At 46.9% G+C, this 15,560-nt stretch overlaps 1 protein-coding gene across 1 annotated transcript in view; it reads right to left on the bottom strand.

Annotated features, from left to right (window-relative positions):
• Positions 1-15,560, bottom strand: part of AKT1 (v-akt murine thymoma viral oncogene homolog 1) — a 181,584-nt gene that overhangs the window by 144,571 nt on the left and 21,453 nt on the right. Inside the window, exon 2 of the mRNA XM_015408584.1 lies at positions 6,886-7,036. Within this exon, the coding sequence (XP_015264070.1) occupies positions 6,886-6,931 (46 nt within the window). The 5' untranslated portion in view covers positions 6,932-7,036. The remainder of the gene's footprint in view (positions 1-6,885; positions 7,037-15,560) is intronic.

Raw genomic sequence — 15,560 nt, 5'->3', positions numbered from 1 at the left:
GTTCAGCATCTTAACCACTTGAGCCACCGCAGCTCCCTAATAGTTATTAAAGCACAATAAATTGTTCTTAACATCCCAGTATTTCTCTAGATACACTTTGAAGTCCATCCAGTCTGCAAAAAACTCTTCGTCTTCTTTGTTGTTAAGTTTCCTTGTCCATTTGTCCATTTCTGCCATAAAAAGCATTTTTCTAATCCATTCCCAAACCTCAGGTACTCGGTCTTGTTTCCAGTACTGAGCATAGGTCATTCTTGCCGTTGTAATCAAATACCATAACAGTGTTCTCTTACTTACATTCACTTCCTCCGTTTTAAGACCCAAAAGAAGTATTTCTGGTTCTTTTTTAAAATTACATTTCAAGATTTTCTGCATTTCATTATGGACCCCCGTCCAAAAATTCACTCCTTTTTCACAAGTCCACTTCAAAATGAAGTTCTTAATATCCGGATTCTTCGTTTATATTTTTCTTCATGCATCTTCATATATTATTCTTCATGCATCTTCGCCTCAAGAGGAAATTTTTCTACCTTAATATTGCGCATCCATGGTTGTATTTGTATTAATACCTTGGTCATTATTGAACGAGTGTTAGCGTCTTTTTCACACAGATTGCTATTCCCTTGTATACCTGCACTGTGTGTTCCTCTTTGGTTGCTGCAAATATGACTATCAGCAGCCTGAAAAGTCACACTGAAATATCAGCAGCCTTATTAGATTCATTTCATTGCAGCCTAGTAATTTTTTAAGTCATGATGCCGGAGTTCCGTAACTTGGAAATGAAAAGAACAAACAAACAAAACATACTGAGGTCTTTTTTTAAGCATGCAGTTTCTGCACAGTTCAGTACAGTTGTTTGATACCTCAACAGAAAGTTTTTTAAAGATAATTAAAATTTATTGAAATATAACAGCAATGAACAAGGTACAATCTTAATCATGCACTGACAGATAACCATATCATTAAATACATTACTACGCAGTATGTCTAAAAAAATCAAAATTTCTACGAATACCGTATCATGAATATAATTAATCAGGAACACTATATTATAGTATACAATATTATAGTATTATGTATCCAAAATGTTATAGTATTACATATCCAAAAACTATTACCAATAGCGTGACTAACGTTACCTTATGAGTATAAAGGTAACAATCCATGAACTATACTCCTGTTAATCAGGAACAGAAAGTTTAACACCCAGTAAGAGCCCTTCCAAAAAATTTTAAAATATAAACTATGCAATAATGCAGGTTGCATATTTTAAAGCAAAAAAAAGAAGTGATTATTCTCTTGATTCTAATAGGCGGGGGCATGGCTCAGTGGTAGAGCAACTGCTTGGCATGCAGAAGGCCCCAGGTTCAATCCCCAGAGGATCAGGTGGTAGGTGATGAGAATGAACCCCGCCTGAGGACTTGGATAGGTGCTGCCAGTCTGTTTATGGACCTTGATGGACCAATGGTCTGATTCAGCATATGAAGAAAACGGTGCAAAGGGAAATCTCAACGATCGAGAGATGTTTGGAGAACCTGCTGAATTCTTAATGTCATAAGTTAATGTTGCTTTGGTTTTTTCAGCGACAACTTACCTTGAACAACTTGTTATGAACTGTACTCTGTACACGCTCTGTGAAATTGTCCTGTTTTATCGATTCTTAAAATTATATGTTGAATATATATTTACCTTTTATTATTTCACTAGATTTCCCCTGAAGAAGCTGTATGCAAAATGCATAGGGGTTCTGTAACTATTAAATATTTGATTTCCATCTGCACCATTTTGGTTTCTTTTTCTTCGTTTTGTTTTGGTATGCCCCCCCCCCCCTCTCCTTTTTCTTCTCTGATTCAGTATATGGCACTTTCATGTGTTCATGTGGTTAGGGAAGACTGTTCCCGCACTGCCTGCTCTTGGTGTTGAGAAATATAAATGTGTAAAACACATTTCTCTCCTGAACTTCAGGTCCTTTTCTACAAAAATACATGCTCTAGAAATTGAACACCAGTGATCTATCCATGCACTCCTTTTTTCTACCACACCGCTTTCTAATCCTTTTTTTTTTTTTTTTGCATTTCTTACGTCTTACACAGTTCCTGTTGCACTGGTTTCGAAATTTGTATCTGTATGTTTAGGACAAATGAAAAAAGATGTGGGAGAGGGCGGTCCTCCAATGAACAGTCACAGAAACGCCGATTAGCAGGAATACCCTGGAAGCGGCCCTTCATCTGTGCAGAAGGAAACAGGTAACAACGGACCACCATATATGCTCTTCTTAATTTAGGGATGGTCAGCACCAGGGCCGGCCCGAGGTTTTTTTGCGCCCTAGGCAGGGCTACCTTCTAGCGCCCCCCACACGTTGCCAACCACCAGGCGGGGCCTGGGGAAAACTTAGTTCAACTTCTCTCCCCCTTTGGAGGCTCCAGAGTTGCCTCAGCTCTGCCTAGGACCGGAGGGAGCTCGGCCTGCCGTCGACTGCTGAGGCGGTTGCAGGTGAGCTGGGCAGAGGAGCGCGCCAAGAGTGGCGCGGGAATGAGGCCAGGCCGTTTCCAGTTGACTTGCAGCCGCGAACACCCTTCCTCTGGCCGGCCAGGGCTCCCGTGCTCAGCGCCGGCGGCTAGGAGGAGGAGGAGGAAGGGGCCCCTCGTCAAGAGGGAACCCGCGGGCGGGGTGGGGAGATGGCAGCACTGGTGCCCAGGCTCCCCCTCCCTCCCCCAAGTTGGGCTGGGAGAAGAGCGAAGAGCTCAGGGGTACCAACGCCGCACAGCCCACTGCTCCTCCAGCCGAGTCTCTTCCCTCCCCCCCCCACCTTTGCGTGCATGTGGTTGCGGGGGGAGGGAAGCGAAGGGGCGGGCAGGGAGTGTGTGTGTGTTGGAGCCACGTTTTGCCGCCCCTCCTTCCTTCCTCCCTCCCCTGCTTCCCTCCCTCCCTGGCGCAGGGGGGGGGCGGGCGGGCAGAGACCAAGGCCTCAATCCCCGCCGCCTTTCCTTTCTCTCTTGCCAGGAGGGGAGGCTCAGCTGCTGCAGAGCCAGAGGGCGCAGCCCCCAAGCGCTTCCTGCCTCTGCTCGCTGGCTGCCGCCTCCTCCTCCTCCTGCGGCGGGGTCGGCAGGGAAGCCATCATTCAGGGCTTTTGGCGGGGGCTGGGGGGCTTTGGCGCCCCTAAGGGCCAGCCCGCACTCTAGGAGAATGCCTAGTTCACCTAGTGGGTGAGCCGGCCCTGGTCAGCACATACAAATGCCCTAAACACAGAGATGAGAGAGGAAACTTTTTGAGGAAATGGCTACTGAAATTCTCACCCTTCCCAGAACCTACAAGACTGAGACTCCTGTTGAATAGTTTCTGTTTTAACTGCATAACAGACGTGGCGAAATTTTGTTTTGCTGTGATTTTAAACCAGTAAACTTTTTAAGGTGTATGGCTTATGGGCTTTTAAACCTAAATGAATGAATGAAATTTGTATCCCAGCCTTATTACAAGCAGTTATTACGGTATTTGGTTTTACATTATTCTTCCTGTGTTGTTTCAGAATTCCTAATCCGCCTTGAGTCCAAGTGAGAAAAGGAGATCATGAAGTTAATAAATAACTGAAACGGTTCTGAAGCATTTTGCAAGCCGCATTGCACCAAGCCTATTCTCAGCTATCTAAATAACAACCGTAACTGGATGAAGAAATGCATTGCGCCACCACGCAGCCCTGTGGAAAGATGGCTCAAAGGGTCCCTTTATCCAGCGTAATCTAGAGGTGGCCTACGGAAGAAAAGGTAGACTAAAAAGATAATAGTAAAACTCAGCCACAGCAATTACTCATACTGGAATCCAACCCATTCCCCTTCATGTACCTATACCTAAAAATTAAATTTCAAAAAGGAGAAACGGAATCTTAACCAGAGGGTGGGCCCATGGTTTTGTTTTCCTACCAAAAATAAAGAGCCTTTTAACAATTCTTAGTCTGTCATCTTGCGTTTTTTTTTTTTTTTTGCAAGCCTTCGTTGCTCTAATTACAGCCTCAACTTGTTTCACAAGTTCAGAGGATCGGATGTCGGGTTTGGAAACATCCTGCGGTTGGCTGGCTTTACTTAAAAACCTTGATGCTCCATCAAGCCAGCCTTTTCGACTTTGGGCACGTTTTTAACACAGCCATTGTCGTACATCGAAAGCTGGTATTAAAGAGAAACATATACGTACACACACAGATACAAATTTTAAAAACCCAGACCACAACCCTAGAGGCGGTCCGTCCCGGATTAGAATCATGTTACAAGACTGTCATTGCTGAGATCGGGAACACAGTAGCATGCACCACATGCGGTCTCCAGAGCTAGCTGAGAAAGTGAGAAAGACCAACGTGGGAGCAGCATGTGAACTGCAGCACTTGGATCAAAAAGACCCAGGTTCAAATCCCAATAGTGGCATGTTATAGCCAGATGGTCTGGGGCTTAAAACTGGGACAGGAGTAGGAGAAAAGTTGTTTGGGGGGGAGGACGGTTTAAACCTAGCAACTGCATATATATGAAGAACATTTCGTTGCAGCTCTTTGCTTGCCACTGTTAAAAACTTGAGTCCAGTAGTACCTTACAGACCACCAAGATAGGTGGTACTGGATTCAAATCTAGCTCACCTACTGTAGACCAAAACATTTCTGCTCCCCCTGAAACTATCTTTATGGTTATATTACTTCTTTTGCTTCATTTACACCCTGCCATTCCCTAAACAGCATGATTAAAAGTAGAGACATCCCCCTGCCAACAAAAGTCCGCATGGTCAAAGCAATGGTATGCCCAGCAGTCAAGTATGGCTGTGAGAGTTGGACTATAAGGAAGGCCGAGCGCCGAAGAATAGATTCTTTTGAACTATGGTGCTGGAGAAGACTCTTGAGAGTCCCTTGGACTGCAAGAAGATCAAATCAGTCAATCCTAAAAGAAATCAACCCTGACTATTCCCTGGAAGGCCAGATAATGAAACTGAAGCTCAAATACCCCTACCCACCAAATGAGAAGGGAGCACTCACTGGAGAAGACCCTGATGCTGGGAAAGATTGAAGGTCAGAGAAGACGGGGACGGCAAAGGATGAGATGGTTAGACAGTGTCATCGATGCAACGAACATGAAATTGAGCCAACTTCAGAGGACAGCAGAAGACAGGAGGGCCTGGTGTGACCTGGTCCATGGGGTCGCGAAGAGTCGGACTCGACTGTGCGACTGAACAACAACAATTCCCTCCCAATGGGAACCAGTAGCAGCTTCCATCGCTCCCCTTCGGTCCATTTCATCTTCACAACAACCCTATGAGGTAGAGTAGGCAGCGAGTGTGTGTGCCTGGCCCAAGGTCACCCTGCAAGCTTCCATGGCAGAACGGGGATTTGAACCTGGGTGTCTCAAATTCTAGTCTGACGTTTTAACCACTACACCACACTGGGTCTCCTATGGGCTATGGGGAAGAGGGCTCATTCTGGCCAGGGAGTTTCCCCCAGACTTCATTTAGATACCCTCAAGGATTGCACAGCATCCTTGCACCTAAGCTGCTCCCTGTGTTCAGTAGCCCAAAATGCACAGTTCTCTGAAAATGTATCCCCCTGTGGAAGTTTTAATCTCAGACAGAGCAAGAGTTCAGAGCTTGTGAGGGTGTCAAACAGCACGGAACGCTGTTACCTTCCCACCGAAGTGGTCCCTATTTATCTACTTGCAATTTCTTGCTTTCGAACTGCTAGGTTGGCAGGAGCTGGAACTAGAGACGGGAGCTCACTCCGTCATGCGGCACCCGGGTCTCGAACTGCTGAACTACTGACCTTCCACAGCCTGCAGTTCAGCGTCTTAACCACTTGAGCCACCGCAGCTCCTTTTAAGGAAAGCTCCTATCCTGCCACAAATTTTGCTAGTTCTTAAGGTCCTATTGGACTCTTGCTCTTTCCTAGTATTCCAGCACTTTAGCAAAGCTTTGCGAACACCCCGGTGTGCCTTCACAACCCCAGAACTCAGCTCTACCCTACCCCTGGACTTCCCATTTTAAGTCCTTAGCTACAATCCCTCCGGTTCTCCGGCACTGCCCGGACTGCTTCCTTTTGCATCTTCGCGCACGAAACAGGCTTCATTCCAGATTGATGTGAAATACTTACTAGCCCACACCCAGATCCTGTTCTCACAAATTAGTAAGAACAGAGCAACACATTCAGGGTTGCTTTGTTTACAGAGAAATCACACCGTGAGGTGAGAAACCCCTGTAATTCATTCTGTGGCTGCCGGTTCCCATAAATGTGCCCCTGTTTGCTAAAGAAAAACCACAGAGCTTCTAAAACAAAAGACTCAGCAGTCCTGGATCCTGTCCGCCCCATGCCACACGCGGGTGCCATTTAGAAGAATAATTTTAGAAATCAAACTATATGTGCTTTAAAAAAGAAGAAGAGTGACTACACACGTCGTTTTATTGGGTTATCGTAGCTGTGACGCAACAGTTTATTGTTGTTTTTATTTTATGGTATTCTCATAGAATGTTGTGTGTTTTCTAACATTTTATTTTATTTCGTTGGACCTCTAGCTCTCCCTCTTCTACACAGCAGGCTCAGGGAGGGTTACAACATTCTTAAACATACAAAAACTTAGACTAGAATACAGGGTTTTTTAAAAAAAAATGCCTGAGGCACTGTTTCATGGTGCTTACCAATTAGAAAAGGAGCGGGGAAAGAGGGAAGAGAAAAGAAAGCAACAAACAGATGAATAAGTAAAGGGATGGTGGTTGACTGACTTTTAGGGAAGGGATACGGTCGACAGGGAAAGCCAAAGTCTCGCTGACACGTTCCTTGCAACAAAATTGGTTGGAACCTTCTGAGATACTTGGCCAAAAGTGGACCGTGTCCCACCCGACGCAGGAGGAGGAGGAACGACTGGCGCTTACCTCGTTTGTGGAGCCAGCCTTCCTTCACGATGGCGACTTCATTCATAATGGCGGGACGTCTCTCCAGCAAGTGACCGATGCCAGAAGTTCAGCCCCCACCACACAAGACACGGCCTTCCCCCCCCTTCCTCGTTCCCCTTTTCAGCTGTCCCTGAAAGAAAAAGGAAAAGAGAACCACTCTTAATTGACGCAAACGAGCAGTAAAAGATACAGAAAACAAACCGCTGTAAACTCAAGAGGCGGGATACACATTTCTTGTTGTTCTCTTAAAGCAAGAGGAGGGGGGAAGGATGCTAAAGATACCAGGGAATGTGAAGCCATGGCTTGGGGCGGGGGTTTCAGGCTGTTCAAAGCAGGCACGGCGTGAAATACGGAAGCAGCCTCAATACAGAAAGCCACCTTTAAAGTCAGACACCGCAAAGAAAAAAAATGGATTGTTTCCTGCACTAAACACACACTACTGACAGCAAGTCTCCTGAGCCACATTTTGTCAAAACCAGTCTTTCATTAAAATTTTGGTGGTGGAAATTGCTGTCGGGTTGCCGACAATTTATGGCGACTCCCCCCCGTAGGGTTTTCAAGGCAAGAGACAAACAGAGGTGGTTTGACGTTGCCTTGCCTCTGTGTAGTGATCCTCGAGACAAACAGAGGTGGTTTGACATTGCCTTGCCTCTGTGTAGTGACCCTGGGCTCCCATCCAAATGGAGACCAGGGTTGGCCCTGCTTACCTTCTGAGATCTGACAAGATCGCACTATCCTGGGCCATCCAGGTCAGACCATTTAAAATCTACCAAATATTTAATTGCTATTCCACACTGTAAACCTTCTTTGTGGATACATAAAGAAAAACATGCATACACACTAGCGTATGGGCACCTCTGGAAAGGCCAATCCAGAATACTCATCTGATTTCTGAACCGTTCGCAACGTTTGAAATAAGGAGTGAAATCGTAACATCACTTCCACTAGAGCTGCCGGATATATCTCACCAGTAATAATAATTAATAATTATCGTATGGCATTGTGTATAGGACAGCCAGGAGATCCTAAGATTGTCTGGCGGCTGCAGGTTCTAGCTCTTGAAGTGATGCTAGTGGTGAGCTAGGCTCTGAGAGAGCTCTGAAAGAACTGTGACTGGCCCAAGGTCAGCCAGCTGGCTTCACCTGGAGGAATGGGGAATCGAACCCGGTTCTCCAGATTAGACAGCACCGCTCCTAACCACTACACCAAATTGCGCTCGCTTAAGCAGCACATATACTAAAATTGGAACGATACAGAGAAGATTAGCATGGCCCCTACGCAACACCAAACTGATTTTCACTGGTCTGGCCACTGCATGGTCAGACCAAGTAGAACTGGGGATACATGAAGACATTAAGCCACTGATTCTGCCCATCTCACTACCACCGACCCTTGCCAAGGGAGCCGGTGTTTTGAAAAGCAAAGTTTGTCAACATCCGCTCCTCAGGAGAGGAAGCCAACAGCATGTTCCTTCATTCCATTTCCTAAAACATGCAGCCATACTTCCTAGCTTCTTTCAATGATTATGATCTCAGAGCCAGTTTGGTGTATTGGTTAAAAGAGCAGACTCTAATCTGGGTGAACCGGGTTTGATTCCCCACTCCTCCACGTGCAGCTGCTGGAGTGACCTTGGGTCAGTCACAAGTTCTCTCAGAGACGTTCTCTCAAAAGCAGTTCTCGAAGAGCTCTCTCGGCCCCACCTACCTCACAGGGGAAGGTGAAGGAGATTGTAAGCTCCTCTGAGACTCTTTCGGGTACTGAAGGGCGGGGTATAAATCCAATCACTTCTTCTACTACTACTCCAACCTTGTGCAATTGGGGGAACACGCTCCCCACGATCCTCCCGATATGCACCGTTGGTATTTTGTGTGAAGAGTTCAATGCACATATTCCCCCACTTTGATATCCAAGGACACGTTTTGGCAAATCCTAGAACGCTGCCGTCTGTACCATGACTCCACTTCTTAGCGCCAGAAGCAATTGTCGCTTGCTGGCATGATGCTGGCATGCTTGTCCCTGCCCCCAAAATCCTCCAGGTGGTAGCCTGGCATCCCTAGTAGGAGGACTGTGAGATGAGGGGGACAAGGTAAGCTAGGAAGAGGATCTGAGACGTTCAGTGACAAAATCTGGGTTTGCTTTCACACACACTGAATAGCATACTTTTAATCCACTTCACAACTGGACTTTACTGTGCGAAATGATAAAATCCACTTGCAAACGGTTGCTGAAGTGGACTGGAACTGCATTATTTAGCAGGTGTGAACCTTCACACCCAGAGGGGGTCGTCTATGAAATGGCCATGAGATACAGCACCTTGCTCAATACCGCTTTAGATTCTGAAGCGCGAATCATAAAAAACAGAACACAGCCTTAGCATTAAACAATGTGAGATTCCCGCCCTATACGTTGGGAGAGGCAAAGTAAACAAAAGTTTTTCTGCAAGCAGGCCCCATTTCAATAAGTGTGAGAACTGCAGGTATAGTGAAATCATATGCGTGGTGGCTAACTCTCAGATCCCTTCACCCGCTTCAAAAGCCTCCAGCGTTCTGTGAAAGAAACTGGTCTGGTATATGAATACAAGAAAAGCGCAATTTTCAGTCCTAGCAAATCCTCAGTTCTCTACAGCCTGAGGATAGCAGTCCAAATAGTCCACCTTAGCCCAGGCTTGTCAGACATAGGGAACCAAAGCAGGGTTGGCCTGGTAAGTACTTAAATTGGACGCCACCAAGGAAGACTGGGATTGCTGTGCAGAGGAAGGCAATGGCAAACCACCTCTACTTGTCTCTTGCCCGGAATGCACCATGGGGTGGGTCGCTGTGAGTGGGCTGAGATTCAATGGTGTGTTCTTCTTCATGGGGAATAGGAAGATTTAGCTACTGGTCTTTCAGCAGCTCATTTAGGTTAGAGAAACAAATTTAGAGTCCAGCGACACCTTTAAGACCCACAAAGGTTTATTCATGGTATGAGCTTTCGTGTGCATGCACACCTTTTCAAATAACACTGGAATAGAAGGTAAGAGTTCAAACTTATAGACAGAGGTTGAACAGCAAATTAACATTGTAACCTGATGAAGATGTTTTAAGATACGCAAAGACAAAACTAAATAACAAGCTAAGGTTATAAGGTTATAAACTAAGGGGGGGGGAACAGTAAAGCAATAAGTACGTCAAAATAGGAGATAAATGTGTAAAGGTATCTTTCCTAGTTGTGGGAAGTAAACTGTGACTCTCCATTCATCTCCTCTCAGACGTGGAGGTAACTGCAGCATTTCTTAAAATTATTATTGAGATGGTAACATTTTCAGGGTCAGGACATGCCCAAAGTTACCCTCACCACATTCAGACGTGGTGAACAAACGCTGATTTGTTCACGAGGAGAACAAGTTAGGCTAACGTGGCCTCTCCTGCAACCCCTGGTATACAGCACAGAGATCGAATGCTTCCTGGTTCCTCTGACGAAGGGAACTTTGATTCTTTAAAGCTCATACCCTGAAAATCTTGTTCGTCTCGAAGAGTTACTGGGCTTGTATCTAGGTGTTCTAGTGCGAACTGGTATGGCTACTGTCTGAACCTATCTTCCTGGTTTGGGCCTATCTGCAGTCCTGTTGCAATGCGTGAACTGGGCAACCTTGTAGTTTGTACTCTTGCTTACAAACCAGAATTCTAGACAACCATTTGATCCTGGTTTGTACGCAGGAGAACGAGCCGCAGTCTGTCCAATTCAGACATTATAACAAACTGCAGAGAAGAAGAAGAAGAAGAAGAGAAGAGATTGGATTTATACCCCGCCCTTCACTTGGGAGTCTCAGAGCAGCTTATAAACTCCTTTCCCTTCCCCTCCCCACAACAGACACCCTGTGAGGTGGGTGGGGCTGAGAGAACTCTGACGCAAACTGCTCTTTTTCAAAGACAGCTGTGCCAGACCTTGTGACTGACCCAAGGTCACATCAGCAGGTGCAAGTGGAGGAGTGGGGAATCAAACCCAGTTCTCCCAGATTAGAGTCCGCGCACTTAACCACTACACCAAACTGGTAGCAAACTGGTACCCAAAGCAGGTAGCATTCAGTCTCTGCACTGGGATGGGACACCCTCCACTGATGTCCGTGAATGGTGGGGAACCACCAAGTCACGACTGCAACAAAAACATCCTTGGCGCAAAGAAGAAAAGCTGGGAGGAGAATGATTTCAGTGGGGTGCTATCCAACGACGTACGGCTCCTCCCTGCTACAATTCCACATGCAGGTGAACTGGGAACAGGAATAACTAGACCTTGCCTTGGCCTGGATGGCCTTGGCTAGCCTGAGCTTGTCAGATCTCCGAAGCTAAGCAGGGTCGACCATGGTTAGTACTTGGATGGGAGACCAGGGTGACTACCCAGAGGCAGGCGATGGCTCTCTACTACTGACAAATAAGAGGTTTGGATTTTCAACTCATGTTCCCCTGCAGCCACACAGCAGCTATGGGGAATGGGTTTTTGAAAAATAAAGGAGAGAGAGCCCAAACGGATTCAGAACACCACTGCGGGGGAAGGAAGGACTCCTGCCTCCCACCCACCCAGCCACTTTCCTGAGCCAAAACAGCACTAGGGGAGCTATTTCCCCATTTTTCCTATTCTGCACAGCAAAAATGCAAAAATAACCCACCCATCCCCGTGCTGCTGTGCAGCTGCTGGGAATCTGGACCAAACTCTTTAAAAACCCGAATACCTAGTTTGGCACTTAGTAGCACATAGGAGGGGCTGCGGTGGCTCAGTGGTTAAAACACTGAACTGCAGACCAGAAGGTCGGAAGTTCAGCAGTTCAAGACCCGAGTGCTGTGTGACGGAGTGAGCGTCCGTCTCTGGTTCTTGCCAACCTAGCAGTTTGAAAGCAAGAAACTGCAAGTAGATAAATAGGTACCGCTTCAGTGGGAAGGTAACAGCGTTCCATGTGCCTCGGCGTCTAATCCTGCTGGCCACATGACCACGGAAACGTCTATGGACAGTGCTGGCTCTTCGGATTGTAAACGGAGATGAGCACTGCACCCTAGAGTTGGATTCAACTGGCTTTCGAGCAAGGGAAACCTTTACCTAGCACATAGGAATATAAGAAGAGCCCTGCTGGATCTGACCAGTGGTCCATCTAGTCCAGCATGCTGTCTCACACAGTGGCCAAGCAGTTCCTCTGGAGTGAGAACAACAACAGGGCACAGAGGCCGAGGCCTTCAGAAGAACATAAGAACAGCCCTGCTGGATCAGACCAGTGGTCCATCTAGTCCAGCATCCTGTCTCACACAGTGGCCGACCAGTTCCTCTGGAGGGCCAACAACAGGGCAGAGAGGCCGAGGCCTTGCCCTGATGTTGTCTCCTGGCTCTGGGATTCAGAGGTTTAGTGCCTCTGAATGTGGAGGTTCCCCTCAGTCACCATGGCTAGTAGCCATCGATTGACTTTTCGTCCATGAATCTATGTAAACCCCTTTTGAAGCTGTTTATTCCTGTGGCCACCACTACATCCTCTGGCAGCGAATTCCACATATTAATCCCTCTCTGTCACAGAAAGGCTACCGTATGGAACCAGCCTGTGTCCACCCCCAGCTCCCACGCTCCCCAAAGAGCAAAAAAAAAAAAAAGTTCAGAAAAGGAATCACTGCTTGGAACATAAATAGTCATCTGCCACCTCTGGTGAACAGATGTTGCCGTCTGTGTGTGTTGCTTCTTCAGCATTATGCTGACTATACAGACAGGAGGTTGTTCTCAAGTCCGGATAACAAAAATTTCCTTTTGTGTACTACAATGTTGATGGCTTCTAATTTGCAACTCATGTTTTTCATTTTTTCCCCTCCCTTATCTTTCCAGCTGGCAAAAACTGAGATATGCTTGGGTACATTAGGATGCAGGACTTTTCTGCACCTTCTCTAATACTGCAGATAAATACCTGGAGATGGTACTTACATTTTTAAATGAATTGGACCTAGCAAACAGCACAATTGTATGGACTAACTAATTCATACATAAAGCTTGTCCGTTCTCAAGTTAAAATGGAGATGAAGAAACAAATCGATGCATTATACAACCCCTATGCATCTCGCATGCAGCTTCGTCAGGGGGAATCCGACGGTCTAACCACTGCACTGTTTCAGATAACCTGAAGCCCTTTACATCTACACAAGGGCGGTTTTATTTGCTGAAATACTCATCACCCGCCTTTTCCCTGGAGCATCTCAAGGCAGCTAATACATACTAACAGGCAGAGAACACAACAAAAACTGTTTGAACTACTGCAACAACAAAAATACCAATGTTGTATCCACAAGTGCAAACCCAAACTATCAAACTCTAGTATAGCCTTCAACAAATTCACAGAGTCAGTAACCTCAACTAAAAGCTCAATGAAGGAGGACTGTCTCTTTACAGGAGACAGAGACTGTATGTTCTGAGCTTCCCTAGTGGACCAGCGTGGTGCAGTGGTTAGAGTGTCAGGCTAGGATCAGGAATACCCAAGCTCAAATCCCCACTCGGCCATAAAAGCTTTCTTGGACCTGTTAGGTCTCCCCTGACTTCCACTGGGACCACCCAGTGGCGGTTCCTCATGGAGTCTACAGCCCATATGACTCCTTCATGCTCCTGTATCTGGTACTGTCCTGTTGGGTCCTTCCCTTTGTAGTACAGGTCCATAACATCAGAGTCATTTCTCTGCAGTTCGGCCAAGTCTACAAAAATTGGGGGAAGGGGCGGGCGGTTGTGCTCTGCCGTTTTGCTGCGAGTAATGACCGCAAACAGTGGTAGAATTTCTTCAGGAGAGTCCAGTGGGTCTGGGGGGTCCGGCGGTTCAGGGGGCAGGTTCATACTGGCGGCGGCTTTGGCTAGGCAGTCCACCTGATCGTTCCAGTAAGCTGTTTTTGTATCTGCCTTGTGATGTCCCTTAACATGCGTGATCTGAGTGGGGGCCTCTCCTTGGCGCAGGATGTTTGCTACCTCCTGCCACACATCTGAGTGAGCCACGGGTTTGCCATCGGCATTTTTCCAATCCTGTTTCTCCCAGTGCTGGAGCCAAACCGTAGCAGCTTTGGCTGTCCAGTCTGAGTCTGTGTAGATAGCAAGGGGACCAGTCACATGCTCTCAGCCTAACCCACCTAACAGGGTTGTTGTGAGGATAAAATGGAGGACAGGAGAACGATGTAAACCACTGTGAGATCTAGGGTTGCCAGGTCCTACCTGGCTACTGGTGGGGGGGGTCTCCTGGGTGGAGCTGGGATATCTTCTGGCACGTGTGATGACATCAACCAGAGATGACATCATCGTGTTGCTACCATAGGGAGTGACGCTCTAGGATTTGGGCAAAACTCATGGGGGGGGTTTGCCCTCAAAACCATAGAGTTTGCCCAAAACCTAGAGCAACGAGATGACGTCACTTCCTGGTGACATCACTGTACCAGCACAGCAGGAGGGGGCTTTGGGGGGGATGCTTCCCAAACCAGCCAGATGGCCCGTAGTGAATTAGATGGCCCGTAGTGAATTAGGGGCCCCGTCGTGACTGGGGCAGTTGGCAACCCTGGGATCCCTGTTGGGGACAAAGGTGGGGAAATAAGTGACGTCAAGAAGAGAGAAGAGATTTATACCCCGCCCTTCACTACCTGAAGGAGTCTCAGAGCGGCTTACAATCTCCTTTCCTTCCCCCTCCCCACAACAGACACCCTGTGAGGTAGGTGGGGCTGAGAGAGCTATTCCGAGGACTGCTCCTGAGAGAACTTGTAACTGGCCCAAGGTCACACCAGCAGCTGCATGTGGAGGAGTGGGGAATCAAACCCCGTTCTCCCAGATTAGAGTCCACCCGCTCCTAAACACTACACCACACTGGCTCCAATGCACACATACATTAATTCCACAAAATCCATCTACTGACCAAAACATTACTGGATTAGGCAGAGAAGAAGCACACCACTGTATCAGGGGGCACAGAGCTGTATTACCAACTGCAAGAACAGACCCACTTATTTAAACCTATCATAGTATCCGGCTTCCAGCAGCAGCTGGCGAGATCTATCAATGGGGCACAAACGCATCACCCCGCCCCTGCTGTTGGTCTCCCCAGGATCTGCTTTCCAGAGGTCAACTGCCCCAGTGCATGGAGGCTCCATTCTGCTATCACAGCAAACACCTATTGATAAACTTACCCTCCGTGAATTTTCTTTCTCCTTTAAAAAGCCATCTACGCTGCGGCTGTCGCCACATCCTGTGGCCGCCAAGTCACAGAATTACAAATAGCATGTCGAAGGACTTCCTTCTGCCTGTCTTGAAACTACCATCAATTAATTCTACCAGTTGACCTCAAGAACTACTGGCATGAGTGTGAGGTTTACAACATTATGCGTGGGATAGAGAAGGTAGAGAAGGAAGTACTTTTCTCCATTTCTCACAATACAAGAACTTGTGGGCACTCAAGGAAACTAATGAGGAGTAGGCTTAGAACAGATAAAAAGTACTACTTCTTCACCCAAAGGGTAATTAACACGTGGAATTCACTGCTGCAGGAAGTGATGCCTGCTACAAGCATAGACCGCTTGAAGAGGGGATTGGATAAGCATATAGAGCAGAGGTCTCTTAGTGGCTACTCACAAGGTATAGATGGAACACTTTGACCAATTCCCCACAAGCAGCTGTGCCACCCTCGCTCTTCC

Source organism: Gekko japonicus, unplaced genomic scaffold, assembly GCF_001447785.1.
Source record: "Gekko japonicus isolate JY-2015 unplaced genomic scaffold, Gekko_japonicus_V1.1 scaffold1419, whole genome shotgun sequence".
In the NCBI taxonomy this organism is placed as follows: domain Eukaryota; kingdom Metazoa; phylum Chordata; class Lepidosauria; order Squamata; family Gekkonidae; genus Gekko; species Gekko japonicus.
The sequence above is the reverse complement of the archived record's forward strand: the minus strand, read 5'-3'. Positions and strand labels throughout refer to the sequence as shown.